General features: G+C 41.4%; 1 protein-coding gene and 1 long non-coding RNA gene across 3 annotated transcripts in view; one reads left to right on the top strand and one right to left on the bottom strand.

Moving 5' to 3' along the window:
• Nucleotides 1-1385: 1385 nt before the first annotated feature.
• Nucleotides 1386-17776, top strand: part of macrod1 (mono-ADP ribosylhydrolase 1) — a 136986-nt gene continuing 120595 nt past the window's right edge. The window contains exons 1-3 of one of the 2 annotated variants that reach the window (XM_030395996.1): nt 1386-1954; nt 3337-3435; nt 4462-4569. In XM_030395996.1, coding sequence (XP_030251856.1) covers nt 1540-1954; nt 3337-3435; nt 4462-4569 — 622 coding nt within the window. In that variant the 5' untranslated portion in view covers nt 1386-1539. The remainder of the gene's footprint in view (nt 1955-3336; nt 3436-4461; nt 4570-17776) is intronic. The other variant, XM_030395995.1, reaches the window with a different exon arrangement.
• Nucleotides 3049-7333, bottom strand: LOC115568588 (uncharacterized). Its single transcript, XR_003981428.1, has 2 exons — nt 7217-7333; nt 3049-3537 (listed from the first exon to the last, which is right to left on the bottom strand). It is a non-coding gene; the product is annotated as an uncharacterized LOC115568588 (long non-coding RNA).

The following is a 17776-nucleotide window of genomic DNA, read 5'->3' as shown; positions in this document are numbered from 1 at the left end:
GTGTCACTTTTGTCAAGAAAGGCTTGTTCCTTTTTTTTTTTGTCAGCTTCCGCCAGCCGGAAATGTGAAAAGGGTTTCATGATTTGAGTGACAGGCTGTGTGAGTGATGCATATTTGGCAATGTGTGTGTGCAAGGGCATGCAGCCTATTTGGATGAGAGATATGAAATGTAAAATGAACAGACGCACATTATCACTCTCCTCTCTTTGTCTTTCTTCTCCCTTTTCCTTTTTTCGAGAACTGTAAGCACACGAGCAACAGTTAGATTATTGATCATCTTTTGTATTTTGCAAGATCAGCAATGAGTAGCTGGGTGTGGGTTAGTAATGCTGCATTTTAGCAGCTGACAGCTGTGTCAGAGTTTATGCCTCAGAGGCTGAGTAAAGAATATTTAGCCAAATATAAAGCAATGAGAGCCAACAAATTGATAATATCCCTCTAAAGATGGCAGCAGGTTTAAGGATTTACAACATAATAGTAATAGATAATTATTTGGCTCAATTAAAACAAAAAGGCACAAAGCTTGTGTCACTGTTACAAGTCCAGATCAACTTCCACTAGTTTCATCTGGGGAAAATAATTCTACCTTTAAATGGTGATCTGAATGCCCTTGATCTACATGTATGGCCACATTTTTCCACACAATCAGATGTAGGCCTACAAACAGCTAGGGGCTACCACAGTTATGCAGCCTTCGGTGGGGCTTTTTTCTACAGTGTGTGCTAATAAGCCTACTGTATGGTATATCAATTAGTGCTGTAAAATGCTTGGTTTTATATATTTTCCCACACATGTCCTGTTTACTACAGATGGCTTATGTTTTATCTCCCCACTAGCTGGCTATATTTAGCCCACTAGCATATTGTGGCATTTAAAAATGACCTCAACATTAGTTAGGGATACTGGTGCATATATGCGTGTGCATGGATATGCAAAAAGGTCAAATCACATGTGTCATAAAAACACAAAATAAAAATTCTGATGTGTTACAGAACAAACAATCAAGAGAAGCACTTTAATATCCATACATCGCTAACTAACTATGTAAATAAATAAATAAATAAACATTTAGTCCAGTAGTATTTTTGTTCGGCCGGTGTGCCTTCATTTTTTAATTCTAATATTTCCGACAGTCCTGAAGGATGCGTAAGCTGGTGGTCATTCGCTTCGGCTTCCCCATGTCATCTCAGTGGGGGTTTACACTCAGAGTTGAGACTGAAACGTAGAAACGCTGGTAACACCGCAACATATCCTTCTCATTAGTGATAAAGTTAAGTAAATACGCCGGTAATTTACACCATATTAGGAACTATCTAAACTTTAAAAAGCCTGTCGTCGTTCAGCAGCAGTCACGTAGCACCCCTTGTAAATGGTACATTCCACACGTCATCGTCCAAAACAAATATGGCACATGAGAGCGTTTAATGATAGAGGTGTGTGCTTCTAGTCCAAAACGAAACCGAACCACGGCGTGGCTGACTCGGTGACATTTGAGTTGCTGCAGCACGATCTGTTTAGTCCCCTCGGCGTCACTCAGGCATGGCACTGCAAATATCAGCTCTATTTTCATACATCAGAGCCCCTCTGTGCACCGGCCCTGTGTCCAGTATCCGTGCTACCTTCCCGGGTGTCAAGTTCAAACACATTATAACTAGTGGGAGCCGCCAGCTCGGGGGGAAGCCAGCAACAAGTCCTGTCCGCGGCCATATTAACGGTGCCGCCAGAGCCGAGAAGTTCTCAACAACAGCGACAGCAGCATTTTGGAAGTCCACCCAGGGGAACGGTGCCTCCTCACCCAGGGGGAGGAGAGGCTGGCTGGGTAAAGTCGCCCTCGGTGCCGCCCTCGGAGTGGGCACAGTCGCGCTGGTCCAGTCTCTCCACACGGGAGCCCTCACCGCCATGGCCCTCAAAGTTAACCTGAACTCCGATGAGGGAGGCTGGAAGGAGACCAAGGGTGAGACTGTGCAACAGAGGCCCAGAGGAGTTTAATGTAACGTGACAGCAGCCGCCCTGCACTGTGCTTTATCAATAAACGGAGGAGAAGCCTGTGAGCCGTTACATGGCTACAAACACCTGTCCGGCTGTCAGTTAGGGAGCCTGTGTGCTTTTAAAATGGATACTGGTCAAATCAAACAATCATCACAACAAAGCAGCAACACAAATACATTCATACAGACATACTAGACCTTAAAATAGTTGTAATGTTGTCGTCTGTAATGTCAAATCACAGTTAGCATACCATTAACTATATGATATATACACAATAGCATTCGAAAACATGATGTAAAACAGAATATGTATGATATAGAACATGCATACATACATTTGGACTGCAGCTAATGATCATTACAATCAACTACCTATCCCAAAAGTGATGTCTTATGTACGGTTAGTCAACATATAAGGTCCCCAGAACACTGTTTTCAAGCTAGGAAGGTGGCAGGGTCCGCCAAGTATAAACTAAGTACAACAGTATCAAGTTGTGTTGTCCTTTAAGATCAGTTTTTCTTACTCAGTTTATTCAGTCAGAAAAACAGAGGTAGTTTGTTTATTGGCATTAAAAAACAGACCAATCCGAATGCCTTCCCCCAAATTACACAGTGCACCTTTAATTTGAGACTGTAGAATACAAAAAGTAAATTATAGAATTTGGGAAGTTTTGACTAGAAACATGGCTTATAAACCTGTCAACATTAGCTTAGGTTCTTGTCATCATATGGCAGTCTGTCAGTATTCACTTTTACCCTGTTGCTGACAGTTTGTTTTTGCACTTTTCTGCCCTTGCTTCTGTCATTTTTTGCAAAGCTGTTCTGTAACTTTTGTCTTTTGCTCTGTTGTGTTGGCTCGTTGTATTGTTTGTTTTTTCTTGCTCTGTAATTTGCTCTGATTTTGTTGCTGCCCATGTCTTTGTCGCGCTTTTACTGAAAACGACATGCCTTCCATCATGATTTCTGTTTGGCATACTTGCAGTAATGTTGGTAGTTATGCTCAGTCCCTGAGAAATAAACTGGATAAATGAATAAATACAAATAAAATCAGTAATCATAATCAGTTGATCAAGTGATTTATTGGCTTAACACAGAATGTTGCTGTCTTTATTATGTAAATCTCTACTTGAACAAACTTGAAATACACAAATCTCACAGTAGAAATTTTACTGTTCATGAGTTTCTTAAGGAGATTTTTTGACCTAAACTTCATTAAATGTAGTTTTCTTCAGGCTGGCAACCTGAAGATACCTTGTTCCTGTGTTCCGAAACTTTAACAAAAATGTTTCTTTCAAGTCAATCTAAACAGATTATTCACAGCCTGTTCTCTCTCTCCATCATCTCTCAGACTTCTTGCTGTCTTTGTCTGTGAAGGACAGGCGTCAGTACTACAGGACTTCCAGCTCCGTGCCACTGGACGACATCCCGGTGTGGACTCCCACTGCAGGTCAGACTCCCAACATCAATCACAATCACTGTCAAGTTCATTCAGGGTCGGGTGGTCGTGGTGTTGAGGTCCAAAGACATGATCTCTTTGACTAGTTTCACCCTGTTGTGGGTTAAATCAGTTTAGATAATTTGCACACTTAGAGCATTTCAACTTCAAATATAACTACGGGAAGTACATTTTACAAACATACATACATACAGCAGAAAAGAAAACATGCAGAGGTACACACACATTACACATGCACTCACTCACACACATACAGTAATGTTAATGTGACAGGGTAGCTAGCCTGTTTTCATCAAGGTAAAACAGTAAGTGATTTGGGTTCCCAGTCATAGTGACAAGAGAAAACAATGTGTTTTTCGGTCTGTAATTCAAAGTGCCAACAGAGCTTGCCTCTCAAATGTGCAGTGTTAGATGATTCCAGAAAAGAGGAGCACAGTGGGCAAAGGCCTGACTACCAACACAGTTCTAATTGTGAGAGATCAGGCTGTAAATATATATGAGGGAACGAGTCCATTTAAAGCCTTCTAAGTAAAAAGGAGAATTTTGAAGCCACCTCTTGTGTGAACCAGTAGCCAATCAGACATCATTAACGATGTTACTCCCAAATTATTATAATTACTATAAATGACACACAACAATTAGCTCATTTTAATTGCTTAGCTTCCGTCTGTCGCCATTCAGCAACTGTCCAAAGAAAATCCAACTCATATTGAGGTTTGTTTCCAATATCTTTTTGTTTTTTTCTATATTACGAATTACTTGTATTTTGATTAAAAACACCATTTTTTTTCTCATCTTGATATATATTTGTTAAGTAAGTGTTCTTTGTGTTGATCTCTGATTGGTGGTTAATACATTTTTAAACTGATTAATACTTAACGGTGATTTATCAATTCCTGATTAACCGTTAACATCTCTAGTATAGAAACAAACCACCAAGACTTAATTATTATGCAAACTGATCAGGTACTTAAATCATGACACTGAATGTTCTGCATGTGTCTGTCTAATTTTCAGGTGGATCTGGGCAAACTCGCTACCAGAGGAATGAAAAACTGGACCAGAAGATTTCCCTCTACAGCGGTGACATCACCAAACTGGAGATAGATGCTATCGTCAATGCAGGTATGTGTGTGTAAACGAGCGACGAGTGTTTGTTTGTAGTCGGGTCAGTGTGTTGGTTAGGTGGTCACTGATGAGCTGTTTTCATACATGATATGTTGAATAAAACATTTCACTGTATTTTCTTTACGTGCAATTAAAGTATTCAGTGGGAAAAAAAAGCAACTCATGCACAAGAACAATATAAAGCAGGAAGCCAAACAGTGGGAAACATAAAGGAGGATTATGGATAAAAAAAAATCTGTGTGCTAAAATGAAGTGCAGCCCCGAGTCTGTTAAAGCAGCGACGTGCATATGCTGTACATAAACTTAGCAGAAAACACCTGTGAAGGCGGTTTGTGCTGTGATTACGGGTATGATGTTTCCTCTGTGTGTGGGAGGGACAGCTACAGGCTTTATTATGGTTTCACACAAACTGCTAAGTCTCCTTTAGAGACGTGAACATACAGCGCGTTCAAATACGAGAACAACAAAAGGTTTTAGAATCAGGAGGATTGCTCACTGTCTCCTTTGACACTTCAAAAGGAGGCAACGTAACCCGAAAGCCCAGCAAGCGATTATGTGAAGTCCCAGTACTGAGCGGATAATGGACAGACTGCTTTGAAATGGAACTATGTAAAATAGCCGGAGTTAAACTAATGCGCCATTTGAAGGCCAGTAGCAACTCCTTTGATTTGCTGTTAGCTGGTCTTTTGCGAAGGCAGTAATTGGTAAAAAAAAATAGGGAAAATCAGCTGTCAGTGAACACAGCAACTGTAATTAGTTGGTAACACGCCGGTAACTGGTTTGAACATCCTTCATGTATACAGAAGTAGTTTTGTTTTGTTAAAGGTCACACATGTCTTGTCTTGTTTATGTAGCGTCCACCTGCCGTGTGTTTTGAAGACACGCGTCTGTTACAACAACCAAACAAACCTCTGATGTGGTGCATTGACTGGAGCTTAACTAGTGCTGAAGCTGTTGATTATTGTCATTATAAGTTAACCTCATGATTATTTTCTGACTAATCGCTTTGTTATACATCTGTCTAATCAAGTTACATGTCCTCCTGACACTCCTAAACCAAAAGATAATTCATTTGTAACAATATAAAATACAGTCTCCACAACAGAAAAAAAGAGTAGTAGCCAATTCTGCTTTGTTCAAACAATTGATAATGATGAATTGATTATCAAAATTGTTACTGGTGGCTATTGTTATGCATATTGATTAATATGTTTTGCCGTTGAGTTGCCATGTCTTGATGATATAAGTCACCAGAGAACCGACTGAGAAAGAATACACAAAAACCAGCACTGCAACAATACAAAATACAAAATTAAACTAGTACATCCTGATACAAACACCTTTGTGTTATCACAACCTTACCTAACAACAGGCCCAACACAGCCATTATATGATTATATGGAAACAATACAAGAGAGAGAGAACAGAAAGGAATAATCATTGTTAGTTTCTTAAAAATGTCTCTCCAGCCTTCAGCTTCAATAACCTTCACTCATCAAGATATTTTTTTACGGGCATCCTTTCTTTTTTCAACAATTTTCTTACGCCTTTGTTTTGTTTGTCAAAATGTGAGCTTACTCAAATTAAATGTGTTTCTGGTGAAAAATGTTTTTTACTCGGTGAAAAAAAGGAAAAAATGCCATGCAGGTAAGAAAAAATTGAGCTTAGCTGAACAATAATGAAAATATCAATACATGTTTATTTGCTACATTTGTGGGCTTTCCATAGGCAGACCAATGTGATAGTGATCAGATACAAAATGAGTTCCACAAACTGTAATCTGAGTCATCATCACCGGGCTGAATAAACAGAAAAGCTAATACCAAATCTCATAAAGGTATTTTTCAGACAGGGTTAACATTTGCTCACGCCTGTTGTTGTTGTTGTTTCCCAGCACTCACAACTAGGATTAGAGTCTTTATAGTGACCATTAGATGGAGCCCAAAGCCAGTTCAACTGCTGAAGACCTTTTCCCGCAAGGCTGTTTGTGCATTTGGGGGAAATTTAATCTGTGTCTTGGCACAGACAGTGTGTCAGGGGAGAGCGAGGCAGGCCAGCATGCCTAAATGATGCTTGATGATGAGGCTTTAGCAGAGAATGATAGATCTCTATTGGCAGCTGACTGTCAGCAGGTGTAAGCTGTGCCAGCATCCTGTGAATATGTTGATCGTTGACTCTCATTTATGGCGTTATGACTTGTGTGTGTGCTCGCAAGCATTCGCGCGTGCATCTGCCTACAAATGCTTAAGTAATTATCTGTGTGTGTACACAGCAAGTAATTGTAATTTGTCTCTGTGTGTCTGTAGAGGCGACTTTGCGTCCGGGTGCGTGTTTTACTGGAGCTTTTACAGAGTCGCACGATGCAAAGTAGTGTGGAATTAACAAGACGAAACAGCTAGTAAAGTGTCATTTAGCAGAGAGGACGAGGCAAGGTGAGGGGGGGAGACGGAAGAAAACACAACAGTGCCAGAGGAAACATGACTGAGGGACGGAGAGAGTCAACGCTCTGACTGACAAAAAAGGCGAGGGGAGAGAATGGAGGAGTGAAAAGAAGAGGATAAAAGAAAGGAAGGGAGGGGACACGGGCTAGTATTTAAGTCTCGGACTGCATTGCCATGGCAACAAGCAGGTACAGGATACTCACAAAGGGGTTTTGGGCAGCATAGCCTGATCATCCTTTTCTGGACTGGCTGACTGGCTGGCCAGCTGACCGCCTCTGTGGTCATTTTGTCGACTAAGTGGCTGACCTTTTCATCCGATGACTAACTGATTGACTAAGCAGCTCTGAGTGATGTCAGCCGCACTTAAAGAGATATGGCGTTGAAATAAAAGAAAGCAGCGTGCAGACGTCGAGGGACACGAGGACAATTACGGAACAGACAGTTAGTTACTCTCGTTTAGAAAATTGCCGGCATAATTATTCTCCTGTTGCAGATCTCAACAGCAAAGCATCAGCATTAGAAAGCAGCCAAACCAGTGCATGTGGTTTTTAACATGTGGAGGGGAGTGTTGTGGGGTTTTTTTCTTCTTTTTTTTCTGGCTGCTCTGAAAGGCCTTGAAGAATCATTTAGCCCCGAACACTGCAAACATTCAATTGAAGCCAACTGTGGCCAATTATACGCTATACTGGCAGACTGGTGGGAAGGTTTGGAGGGGAGCTCTCAGGCCTGGCTGGTGGTTAGCAATTGACTGCAGACACACACACACAAACACACACGCATGCATGAAGAAACACGTGTGGTTACATGCAGGTGACAAGAACCTGGGAGTTAACAGGTGGATGTAACATGCTCCTTCCTTCCTTCCTTCCTTCCTCCATCTCTCCTTCCCTTGGTCAGCACTGATTGATCATGTACGCAGGCTGATGCAGGGAGGCCGGGGCGGCCGCTGTTTGTCGTTTGTGTCGCTCTCAATAAAGATTGGATTTACAGTAACTCTCCATTCCTCCTCCTTCTCCTTCTTTTCTCCTCCTCCTCCTCCACCTCCCCCCCTCCTTCCTCCACACTTTTACGGCCCCTGGCTCCTGCCCACTCCTATAAAACACTACAAACATAAAAACCCACAAGCACTTAAGAGCCGTCCTGGTGAGGAGGAGGAGGAGGAGGAGGAGGAGGGGGGAGAATATGGGGGGGAGGAGACGGCGGGCAGAAACATCCTCCTCTTTACACCCCTCAATCACTCCGTCCAGAGAAGGAGAGAGATGGAGGGGAGGATATATTGTCTCTGATGGGCTAGCTGATTAAGATGGATTGCACAATGAAATGTCGTTGGAGTGATGAGTTCTCGGAGTGTGTGCATGTGTGCGAATGTGTGTGTGTGGAGAACGAGGCCTCGGCAGCTAACTTTGCATTAAAACCCTTTTTCAAATTGATTAAATGCAAATTTGCTTAGCTCTACTGAGCTGCGTTTTCAGCCGCAAAAGTTTTATTCCTCATTTCCATTCCAGCACTTACTTGGAGCTGTTGGGTGTTGATCCTGTTTGACTCGAAATGCCATTTTGCTGCGGCCTATCTATTTTGCAGCACGGAATTGGAATTTCGTTTAAAAAGATTTAAAGAGTGGACATCGAAGTTCTTTCAGCATTTTTTTTTTTTATCAGTAATGTCCGTTGTTTTCAGTGGAGCTAACTCGGCGTGTGAGAGTAAATGCAGCAGCAGGGTCGGCTGATAAATCTTTCAGGCTGGACTATAAAAGACTGTCCCTAAAATTAAGCCGTGCACCGTCAAGTGATAAAGAATATTCTGGTCCTATCTGAGTCTTTAGAGCTGAGCCACTCATCATCATGACAATTCCTGCTTGCTGAGAGTCCGTGCGAGAGTGTGAGTGCATCTCGCCTTTGCACACAGGAGTATTGACAGGGCTACATGTATGTATTCCTGCATGTGTACACGTGAGCGGGCTCGGCCGCACCTGCTTGTGCCTGGAAAAAAAAGCAGCACACATGAATGTGGCTCTGTGAATGTGTGTGCTGTACTTTTGCATGTGAGCGTCTGCATGAGATAGGGTCTCCCAGGTTTGCCTCTGCAGGTCAGAGATAAAGCTGTTGGTTGGAGCTGGAGACCCACTCACCGTGGCAACAGCTGAGAGATACAAGATTAGAGCCAATAGTTTCCGTGGCCTGCAGGTGACAGACGGGTTGAGAGAGAGAGAGAGAGGTGTCTGTGGACTATACTGTAACTTCTTTACAGATAAGAAACCTAGAAAGAAAGCCCGGATGGACTGATGAGGGGATGGATAGCAGTTTGCTGACAGACAGGGAGGGACAGAGGTCAGAAAGTCATGAGGCAGGTGAAGGGTACACCCTCAACTAATTAATATCCTGTTATCATCAGTGTGGCGTCATTGTGACGTAGGGATTTAAAAAGGAACATGTCAGTTGAAAAGGACATGGATTTCTTTAGAGAAGTCTGGAATAAACAAGCCAGATAGCCAAATAGCAGACTTGAAAACCTGTGCAGTTTTCTAAGAATTAACTTGAGATGCTGATCAAAGCTTGCAGCTCCACTCATCAGGAATGATAATAAAAGTTTGGATGTGTGGTCCACACAAAGGTCAGAGGCAGACTCAGCTCAAAGGCAAGTGACATTATCAAGTAAACCTAAAATACAGTAAAGGATTCACATTTTTATTGAGTGGATTAAGTGGAAACAGATGACTGTCCCTCCTAGCGGTTCAAAATTGGCACCATTGTTGGCGCTGCTTTCACAAAGACAACTCAATTGCTTTTTTCGTTTTCCTCAGAGCAGCAACTTCCAGCAACACAGGACAGAACGTGAGTCAGAAGGACAAGCATTTCTTCAGAGGAATCTGAAAGTTGCGCTAACAAAAGAGCTGGATGTGTCTAATAGCTGATTTGAAAAGCTGTGTGGTTTCTTCAGAATTAACTTGAGATGCTGATCAAAGCCTGGAGCTCAACTAATCAGGAATGATAATAAAGGTTTGGATGTGTAGTCGATAGTAAATGGTCAGAGGCAGACTCAGCTCAAAGTCAGGTGACAATATCAGGTAAACCATAAATACAGTAAATCAATCTTTTCATGGAGTGAAGTAAGTGGTAACAGACCTTTTCCCTCCTCATGACTCCAAGTGGGGTCATTTCTGTCGCACAGAGAGGTGGATTGTTTTCCGTTTTCCTCAGAGTTGCAACGACCAGCAACACAGTACAATACGTGAGTAAGAAGGATAAGCATTTCTTCAACAAGCAGGTTATGACTCATAGCAGACTAAAAAAAAAAGTTTCTTATATCCACAGAATGAACTTGAGAAAAGCCGATCAAAGCCCGAAGCTCCACTCATCAGGAATGATAATAGAAGTTGTGGGGGAGGATGTCTAGTTGATACAGAGGTCAGAGCCTGACTCAGCTCAAGGACAAATGACAAAAGAATGTACTTCTGATCATTCATAGCAAGTGCTAAACGGAAACATATGTCTATCTTATTCATATTTATAAATGAATACAGGCATGAAATTAATCTTATTCTGAGCAAAGAATAAGCCCGTTAGAAGCAGTTTGAATGAAACAAGGTTTCCAGCTGGTCAAAATTAACTATAAAAGGTCCAGTGTGTAGGATTTTGGCGGATGCAGGGCAGAAATCTAATCTCATATTCATCATTATGTTTTCATTAATCTCATCACCTGAAACTGAGAATCGTTTTGTTTCCGTTATCTTTACAGTAAAACCTTTATATCCACAGACAGCGGTAGTCTTCTTCCACAGAGGCCATTGAACACTGGCTTAAGACATTTTAAGCGGCCACTGTATAGGAAAGGTTGAGGCCAGGGGTGGTCAGCTACACACTGGACCTTTAAACCAACTTCAGCTTGTATGTTACTGGTGATTATCAGTTAAACTTCAGCCTGGATAATGTCTGATTAAAGCAACATTATGTAGAAATTGGAGAGCACCCCTATGATAAAAGTGGGGAATACTGCAAATGTGTGTCACATTAAAGTAAACATGGAATACAGTAAATCAATTAGATAAAGGAGAGGATTGACATTTTTCAATTTAGCTGCTTAAAGGGGACAGGAAGTAGACAACGTTCCCTCCCTCCTGGTGTTTCGGGTTTGTTTTATAGACAGGGATAGCAACGTGGCTGCCGCTATCAGACTGGCTACTGTCCAAAGAAAACTCTTAGAATCCTAGAAACCCCAATCTCACTGCTATGACAAAAACACCCTGCTGTATAAATAAATATGCAGGTTTTGTTACAGACTGATCTAGTAAAAACAACCATCTGAAGTTGTGGTGGTATGGGGAAAAACATCAGTGGACAAACAGCCTTTGACACAACACTGCCGCTCTCCATCAAATGAATACCTCGGCTTGTATCACTCACCCTCTTCGCCTTCATCGCCTCCTCCTTCAACGTTCCACCATTACCTGGGGATAGCGAGCGGTGAAAACAATGCCTCTTCCTGTTTTGGTTGCAGCGGACACGCTTCCTTTGTGATGTAAATCGAACTTGACGTCCAAGACTTATACGGGACCAATATAAGTCATTACTTCAGAGTGACAAGTTCAAAAACAAAAGATGTGTATTCCCAATTTAGGTTAAATGAAGTAAGCATAAATAAATAACATTTCTTCCATCTGTTTTTCAGTGACATTTTCACACACTCCTGTCAAGCAGTTAGTTTTGCGACTGTTTGACTATTTTTCCTTTTTCAGACTGTCTTCTCGGGCTCAGCAGCCTATAACGCAGTATTTTAATGGCACGGTATCTCTTGACTGCTTGACAGATGTTTAATGACTGCCTCGTTGGTCACTCCTGGTGCTGGAGTTGTCAAGTGACGTTACCTCGCTGCCTCGCTTCAGTTGTTTTAGTGGAACAACTGCTGGAGTGAATGCGTCAAGACATTTAAATGTCTTGTCCTTGAATCTAAGACAACACCACATTTTTCATATGCAGTTTTCACATAAAAACATCAGGACTCTGTCTCTCACAATTATATTCATTATTGATTCATCTGCTAATTGTTTTCTTGCTCTTGTCTGTAAAATACTGGAAAATAGTAAAAAAAAAAATGCCCAGCCCAGCAGTTCCATGGTAATGAAATTCAGTTAACAGTAAAATAAAAAAAGAGGAAACAGCAAATTGAGGATCCAAGGACAGAGGACCTCGCACGCTGTACAGATTGTAAAGCCTGTGCGGCATTGTGATTTGTGATTTTGAACCTAAAAGAATCTAAAAAAAAAACTGACTTCACTTGACATTGGAGGAGCTGTAACCAGATAATCACCATTTCAATCATCTATTGAAAAATGACTTACAGAATTAATCAATATCAAAATAATTGCCAGTTACATCTCTGCCCATCAACTATGTATGATCTAACCTGCTCTCATGATCAATGTAGGTAGCAGATGACAGCCAAACAATAACCACACTCATTAAAAATATGGCCTTGGTTTTGTGAAGTAGTACGCCTGCTCTTTTTTCCCCGAAGGTTAAATCTATATCTTTATAATAACAATGTGTCAGACGACTGTGAAAACAATGTGACAGTGTTAAAGGTGCATCTCCTTAGTGATGAGACAACAGAGAATTATCACCTGGATCTGCAGCTCCGCTCGGCTTTACGGAGCTTTACATTGAGTTCAGCCGCCTGACTTTACTGGTCTGGTTCACTCTCACAGCTTCTCGTAGTGTTGTTTACAGCAGGCAGCTGTTTCCTCTGAATAAGCTCTAAAAGCCCCGGCGTACACTACCTGCGCAGCACGGCCAGACAGTAAGAGACGAGCTGGTGTGAACATACTGAAACATTTAGCAGATATTTCCCTCAGGTGGTTGTAGAGACCATAACAGAGCTGAAAGAGAGCGGACAGTGGACTTACATTCATCAGGCGACATGCCTCAGGATGAATGAGAATTTTGTTTTTACTTCGCTACGTAGAAAAGATATTCAGATACATGAAACAGCTTGATGTGTAATTGAGCATCTGTTTGCTATTAAGTTTGCGACAACTCAAAAGGTGATAATTTGTTGATGTTTCTGCTGCTCCGAAGTGGCCAAAAAAGCATTAATTGCAGCTTGAATGTTTTATTTCTGCTGTGTATTCTTTAAGGGCTGGGACAATTAATTTATTTGTCAGTTAACAGCAATTAAAGGGGTAAACGTGTAATAATCACTTTTTAATTGGCCGTATGCAAGCGGATTGTAGCGTTACGTGAAAAATGAGAACTTCTTCATCTCTGTCAGTTGCATATACGAGCTTGTGGAAGTTGTTTAATGCTGCTGGACTGCGGATTTCTTTATGAAGGACTTTATGCACTTTTTTAAGCACCTCTCTGTGTCTCAGTGTGTCTCTCAGCTACACTAACAGAGAGCAACAGTAGCTAACGTTAGATTAGAAATGGAGTCTGTTAACGTAAACCAATAACACACAGCCCCTTTGATTGGCACCTGTCTGATGACTGATGGTTTTGGGGGATTTTCAAGCGCAAATGCAAAACGTTCTCTGTGAGGAATAACTTAATTTCTTTTTCACACGTATCTGTGAATTGAATGTATTTCAATGTCCAACTGTTGGTTAGACAGAACAATGAAAATGAAGGTGTCACTGCAGTGTAATTAGGTAATGACATTTCATATCCAAAAGGTCAAAGGTTGACTTCATTGTGAAATCATAATGTTCTGCAGAAACACTTTATACAGGCCTCTAACTAAGCTTGGGTGAACTGGTGACACCAACCTTGGGCGCCCACCATGAAACTGTGCTGATTGTATAGATTTTCCACATTTTGAAAATGTGTGTGAAGCATTCAGTTTTTCCAATTTGTAGCCTCTTTGTGTTCTATCAGAATCAGATTTACTGGCCAGACATACAAACACATAGAGTACAAGGAATTTGACCTTGTTTTTAATTACTTTCAATAAACGTACACACGAATAGACGGCAGCAGTCCAGCACAAGATCATCGCTTTAGCTGATATTGAGATAAAGATGATTGTTGTTGCATCTTGTAATGATGCTTTCTATCTGTGCCTGTGCTAAAAATAGTCTCTATGTATCTCACAGGAATTTATGTACTCGAATGAAACGTGTCTACATAGTGATATCCTTCATTTCAGGGAGAATTATACCTACTAATTTATATTCCAGTCATTTTAAGTTTTAACTACTTAAGCGTTATGAAATGATGTCATCTGCAACTTGACTTTGGTGCGGAGACATACATCCACGAAGACTTAATTCTAGTTACAGTATTTTTTGATATCATAGACTATATAATTAATTGTCAAATATGGATTCTGTTTCATGCCAGACGGCACGCCTCGGCTACACAGCATTGTGGGAAAAGCCTGACATGGTTATCAGAGTGTTAAAATGTAAAATACAAAGGCAGACTGATCTGAAACAAATAAATGTTTTAAAGTTTTCCTTAAAAAATATATGTAAGTCATAGTCAACTGAGCACATTAATGCAGCAGAAACCTCTGAATATCAACTTAATGTCACATTATTACAATCCACTGTATGAAGATGGATGCGTTGGGTAAGCATCAATAATTGAACGTTAGTGTTTCTTAAGCTTGGATGCTTCCATTGGGTGCAATATAAATTCATCCCAGCGGTGGAGCATCTTTTATTGATTCCAGAGAAGTCCGTGGTTGATGATGACCGCAGGTTGTGGAGCGTGGGGGTTATAGAGGATGACGGGACTGGGGTGCAGGGAAGGCATGGATGAGTGGAGTCAGACGGGCAGACAGACAGACAGGCAGCAGGACATCGACTACAGCTGCAGGAGGAAGGTGAGAGGGATGTGCTCAGTGATCCTGTTGGGTGATTTTAAGAGGATAAAACAGGTGAACTCTTGGCTCTGCAGGTAGAGCCCCTTACAAGAGCATTACTCTACAGTGGCACAGCATCACACTCCTTCTGTAAGGCTTCACTGATTCTTAGCTGGCTTTGTCAATGGGGCTTAGCGCCGTGCTTAGCGCCAAAATCAGTCCTGGCAGACATCCCTGCGTTCAGCATTCTGCTCGAGTGTCTATGGAAGATTGTCAGGCCTGGCTTGTTGTTGTAAATTGCTTCAGAATGGCTGAAATTATTTCTCAGATTTCACCTTAGCTGCATTTTTTTTTCTTCATTTGACTGGAGTAATAAAGGACATACTATAGTGGGAATCTATGCATGCTTAACCACTTTAGAAGGGATTTTCCAGCATCAGGCCAAGGATTAAGTGATTTTGTCACAGGCCTACTTTGAATGCCACAGTATCTGCTCTGCTCTCCAGTGCTTAAGCTTTTTATAGTCTGTTTGTTGTCAGTATGTACAACATGTAGCAGTTATTAAAGGATAATCAAGTAGTATCCAACTGTAGCATGTGGTTGTAAGTACACAAATTCTGCTTATTTCCAGGTTCATATTTTATATTTTTACTAGAATAGATTTACATTCTTCAGTGCTATAAAAACACATCAGCTTTCTCATGTTGTCCAGTGCTGCAGCGTCTTAACCCCCCCTCGAATACCCAGGCTGGCTCTGATTGGTCAGCTCATACATGCCTGAGCTTGCACTGCTAAGAACAAGAGCAGTTCTTACTTGCGAAACTAGCTGCTGTACATGAATTACTCTCCTGTGTGACCATGTGATATCATGTGATGTTGCAAAGTCACACAGAATAAAAGGCGGGGCTACTAACCAGGTGTTTCAGGAGCAGTATTTCCTGTGGGAGAGAGAAGCATCTGTTGGTGTGTGACCCTGTGACCTTTTTAACTTTCATGAACCTGTATCAAATACTGAATGAAAGGAAAATAATAGGTCTCCTTTAATGTCTTCATTTATTCCCCCCAGTGCCTTTTTCATCATCTCATCTCATTGTTTTAATCAGCAGAGGCATGTTGTTGTGAATCCACCCTGCCTCCCAGGTAGTAACAGGGGTCAGAGGAGGTGATGGAAAGCCCAGAACAGGGACCTCTTGTGCTGTCGAGGTCCCACAGGCCCCACGGTGTGTGTGCTCTCTCTCCTCTCTCTGCGCTGCAGTCACCATACATTTACCCTAGAGCTCTTGTCAGCTCCTCTTAGGACAGGCTCATATTACAAGATGCAAAATGTCACACCAAGTTTGCTATCGCAGACAAATGTTTTACATGCGTGTGTAAGCTCGAAGAAATCCTCAAAACAGATACTGTACAATGGGCCTGATTGTGTTTATGTGCGTCTGTTCTGATGCTTAAATTAAAGAAAAGAACAAATCTCTCATTTTCTGTGCTGACCTTCCTTACCCTCTGAAAGGTAATTTAGTTAGAGATGAATTGTTTACTCCAAAAATGGAACTTGGTTCATGTGCTGCTGCCTTGAAGAAGTTACAGATCCCACATGAACTGCACTGTTTCTCCCACCGTAGTAACTCCTTAGCTCCAGTTCCTATAGCAGTATTCCCTCTGCGTTGACTTTGTGTTTTGTGAAGCATCGCTAATGGACACATTCTCACTATACGCCCGTCAGCTGTCTGTACGCACAAGCACTTACAGAGGCAAATTGGCATTGCTGATGCTGCTTCAGTTTCAGAGTAAATATGATATGCTGTCAAAACTTCACCCTGCTCTGACCACCTCTCCGCTGTATGAGCTACTAAACCGGGACAAAATTACAGAGAGCGTCGAGCAGTGTGCCAACCTGTTGTTGTTTTTTTTGGTGCAAACAGGATTTGGTGTACAAAATCCCATAAAAGTTGTTATTGTAGGATTGCCACACTTTATTGAATGAAAGCTCATTTTACTGTCGGGGAAATTATAGGTCAAATGTTGATATTAATATGCCATTAATAAAACTTAATCACTTGACCAGCAATATGATCTCAAAGTCTGCCTGATAGCACCAATATAACCTCTTGTTAATCAGGGGAAAGTGGGGGAATAATTACATGTGATTTAGATAAGCATAAGCAGAATCGGAAATTGATTTTGGGACTGAATGTAAGATTTAAAAAAAACAGGACTTTACAGCCAAACGTTTAGTCACTAATCTACTGAGAAAACCAGACAACAACAAACACAATCAACAAAACTGCAGACAAGACATTAAACAAAGACCTGTGGCGATGGATTTGTTGACCAGTTTAACCGGGTGTCTTCAGCAACACAATGGACCTCTGAGCGGAGGGAGCTTAAGCTTTAAACTGTGCATGACATCAATCAGCAGCTGAGCGTTGGTGAGAAAACAGAGGAAACAGGGCTGTCGTATTCCCTTTTGCCTTAAAAGGTAGAAAACCTGCGACACCCAGAATGCACTGCGCCGCATCAGCCCAGTAACCACTCATGACTGATGAGATGGGTGGTGCTTGATTATGGCTTTTTAATAAAACAATATGGTGTTCCATTTAATGGGGAAGAACTAGACAAAGAACTATTGTGGTTCATATTTGATCAGCACGTCTTGCAGCACATTCTTACATGTTGCACCTTCAAAATATCAAAGTGAAAGTACTTGGAGTGCAGCAGAATGCCCCCTTCCATGGTGCTGTATGAACAATATTAGCGAGACCACAGACCACACCAGAGACCAGCAGGGATGGACGTGGAACAAATGGCAAAAATGATCCCCTGCTACAGAACAATTACAGAGGAAACACTGTATATTAACATGCAACATATAATTATAATGATTACTGATTCAACATTTACATGTTGTTGCTAGGTGAGGCGAAGCCTTATTTAATTACTTATATGATATATAATGTTGAGTATTTTAA

This window comes from Sparus aurata, chromosome 18 (genome assembly GCF_900880675.1).
Source record: "Sparus aurata chromosome 18, fSpaAur1.1, whole genome shotgun sequence".
Taxonomy (NCBI): domain Eukaryota; kingdom Metazoa; phylum Chordata; class Actinopteri; order Spariformes; family Sparidae; genus Sparus; species Sparus aurata.
The sequence above is the reverse complement of the archived record's forward strand: the minus strand, read 5'-3'. Positions and strand labels throughout refer to the sequence as shown.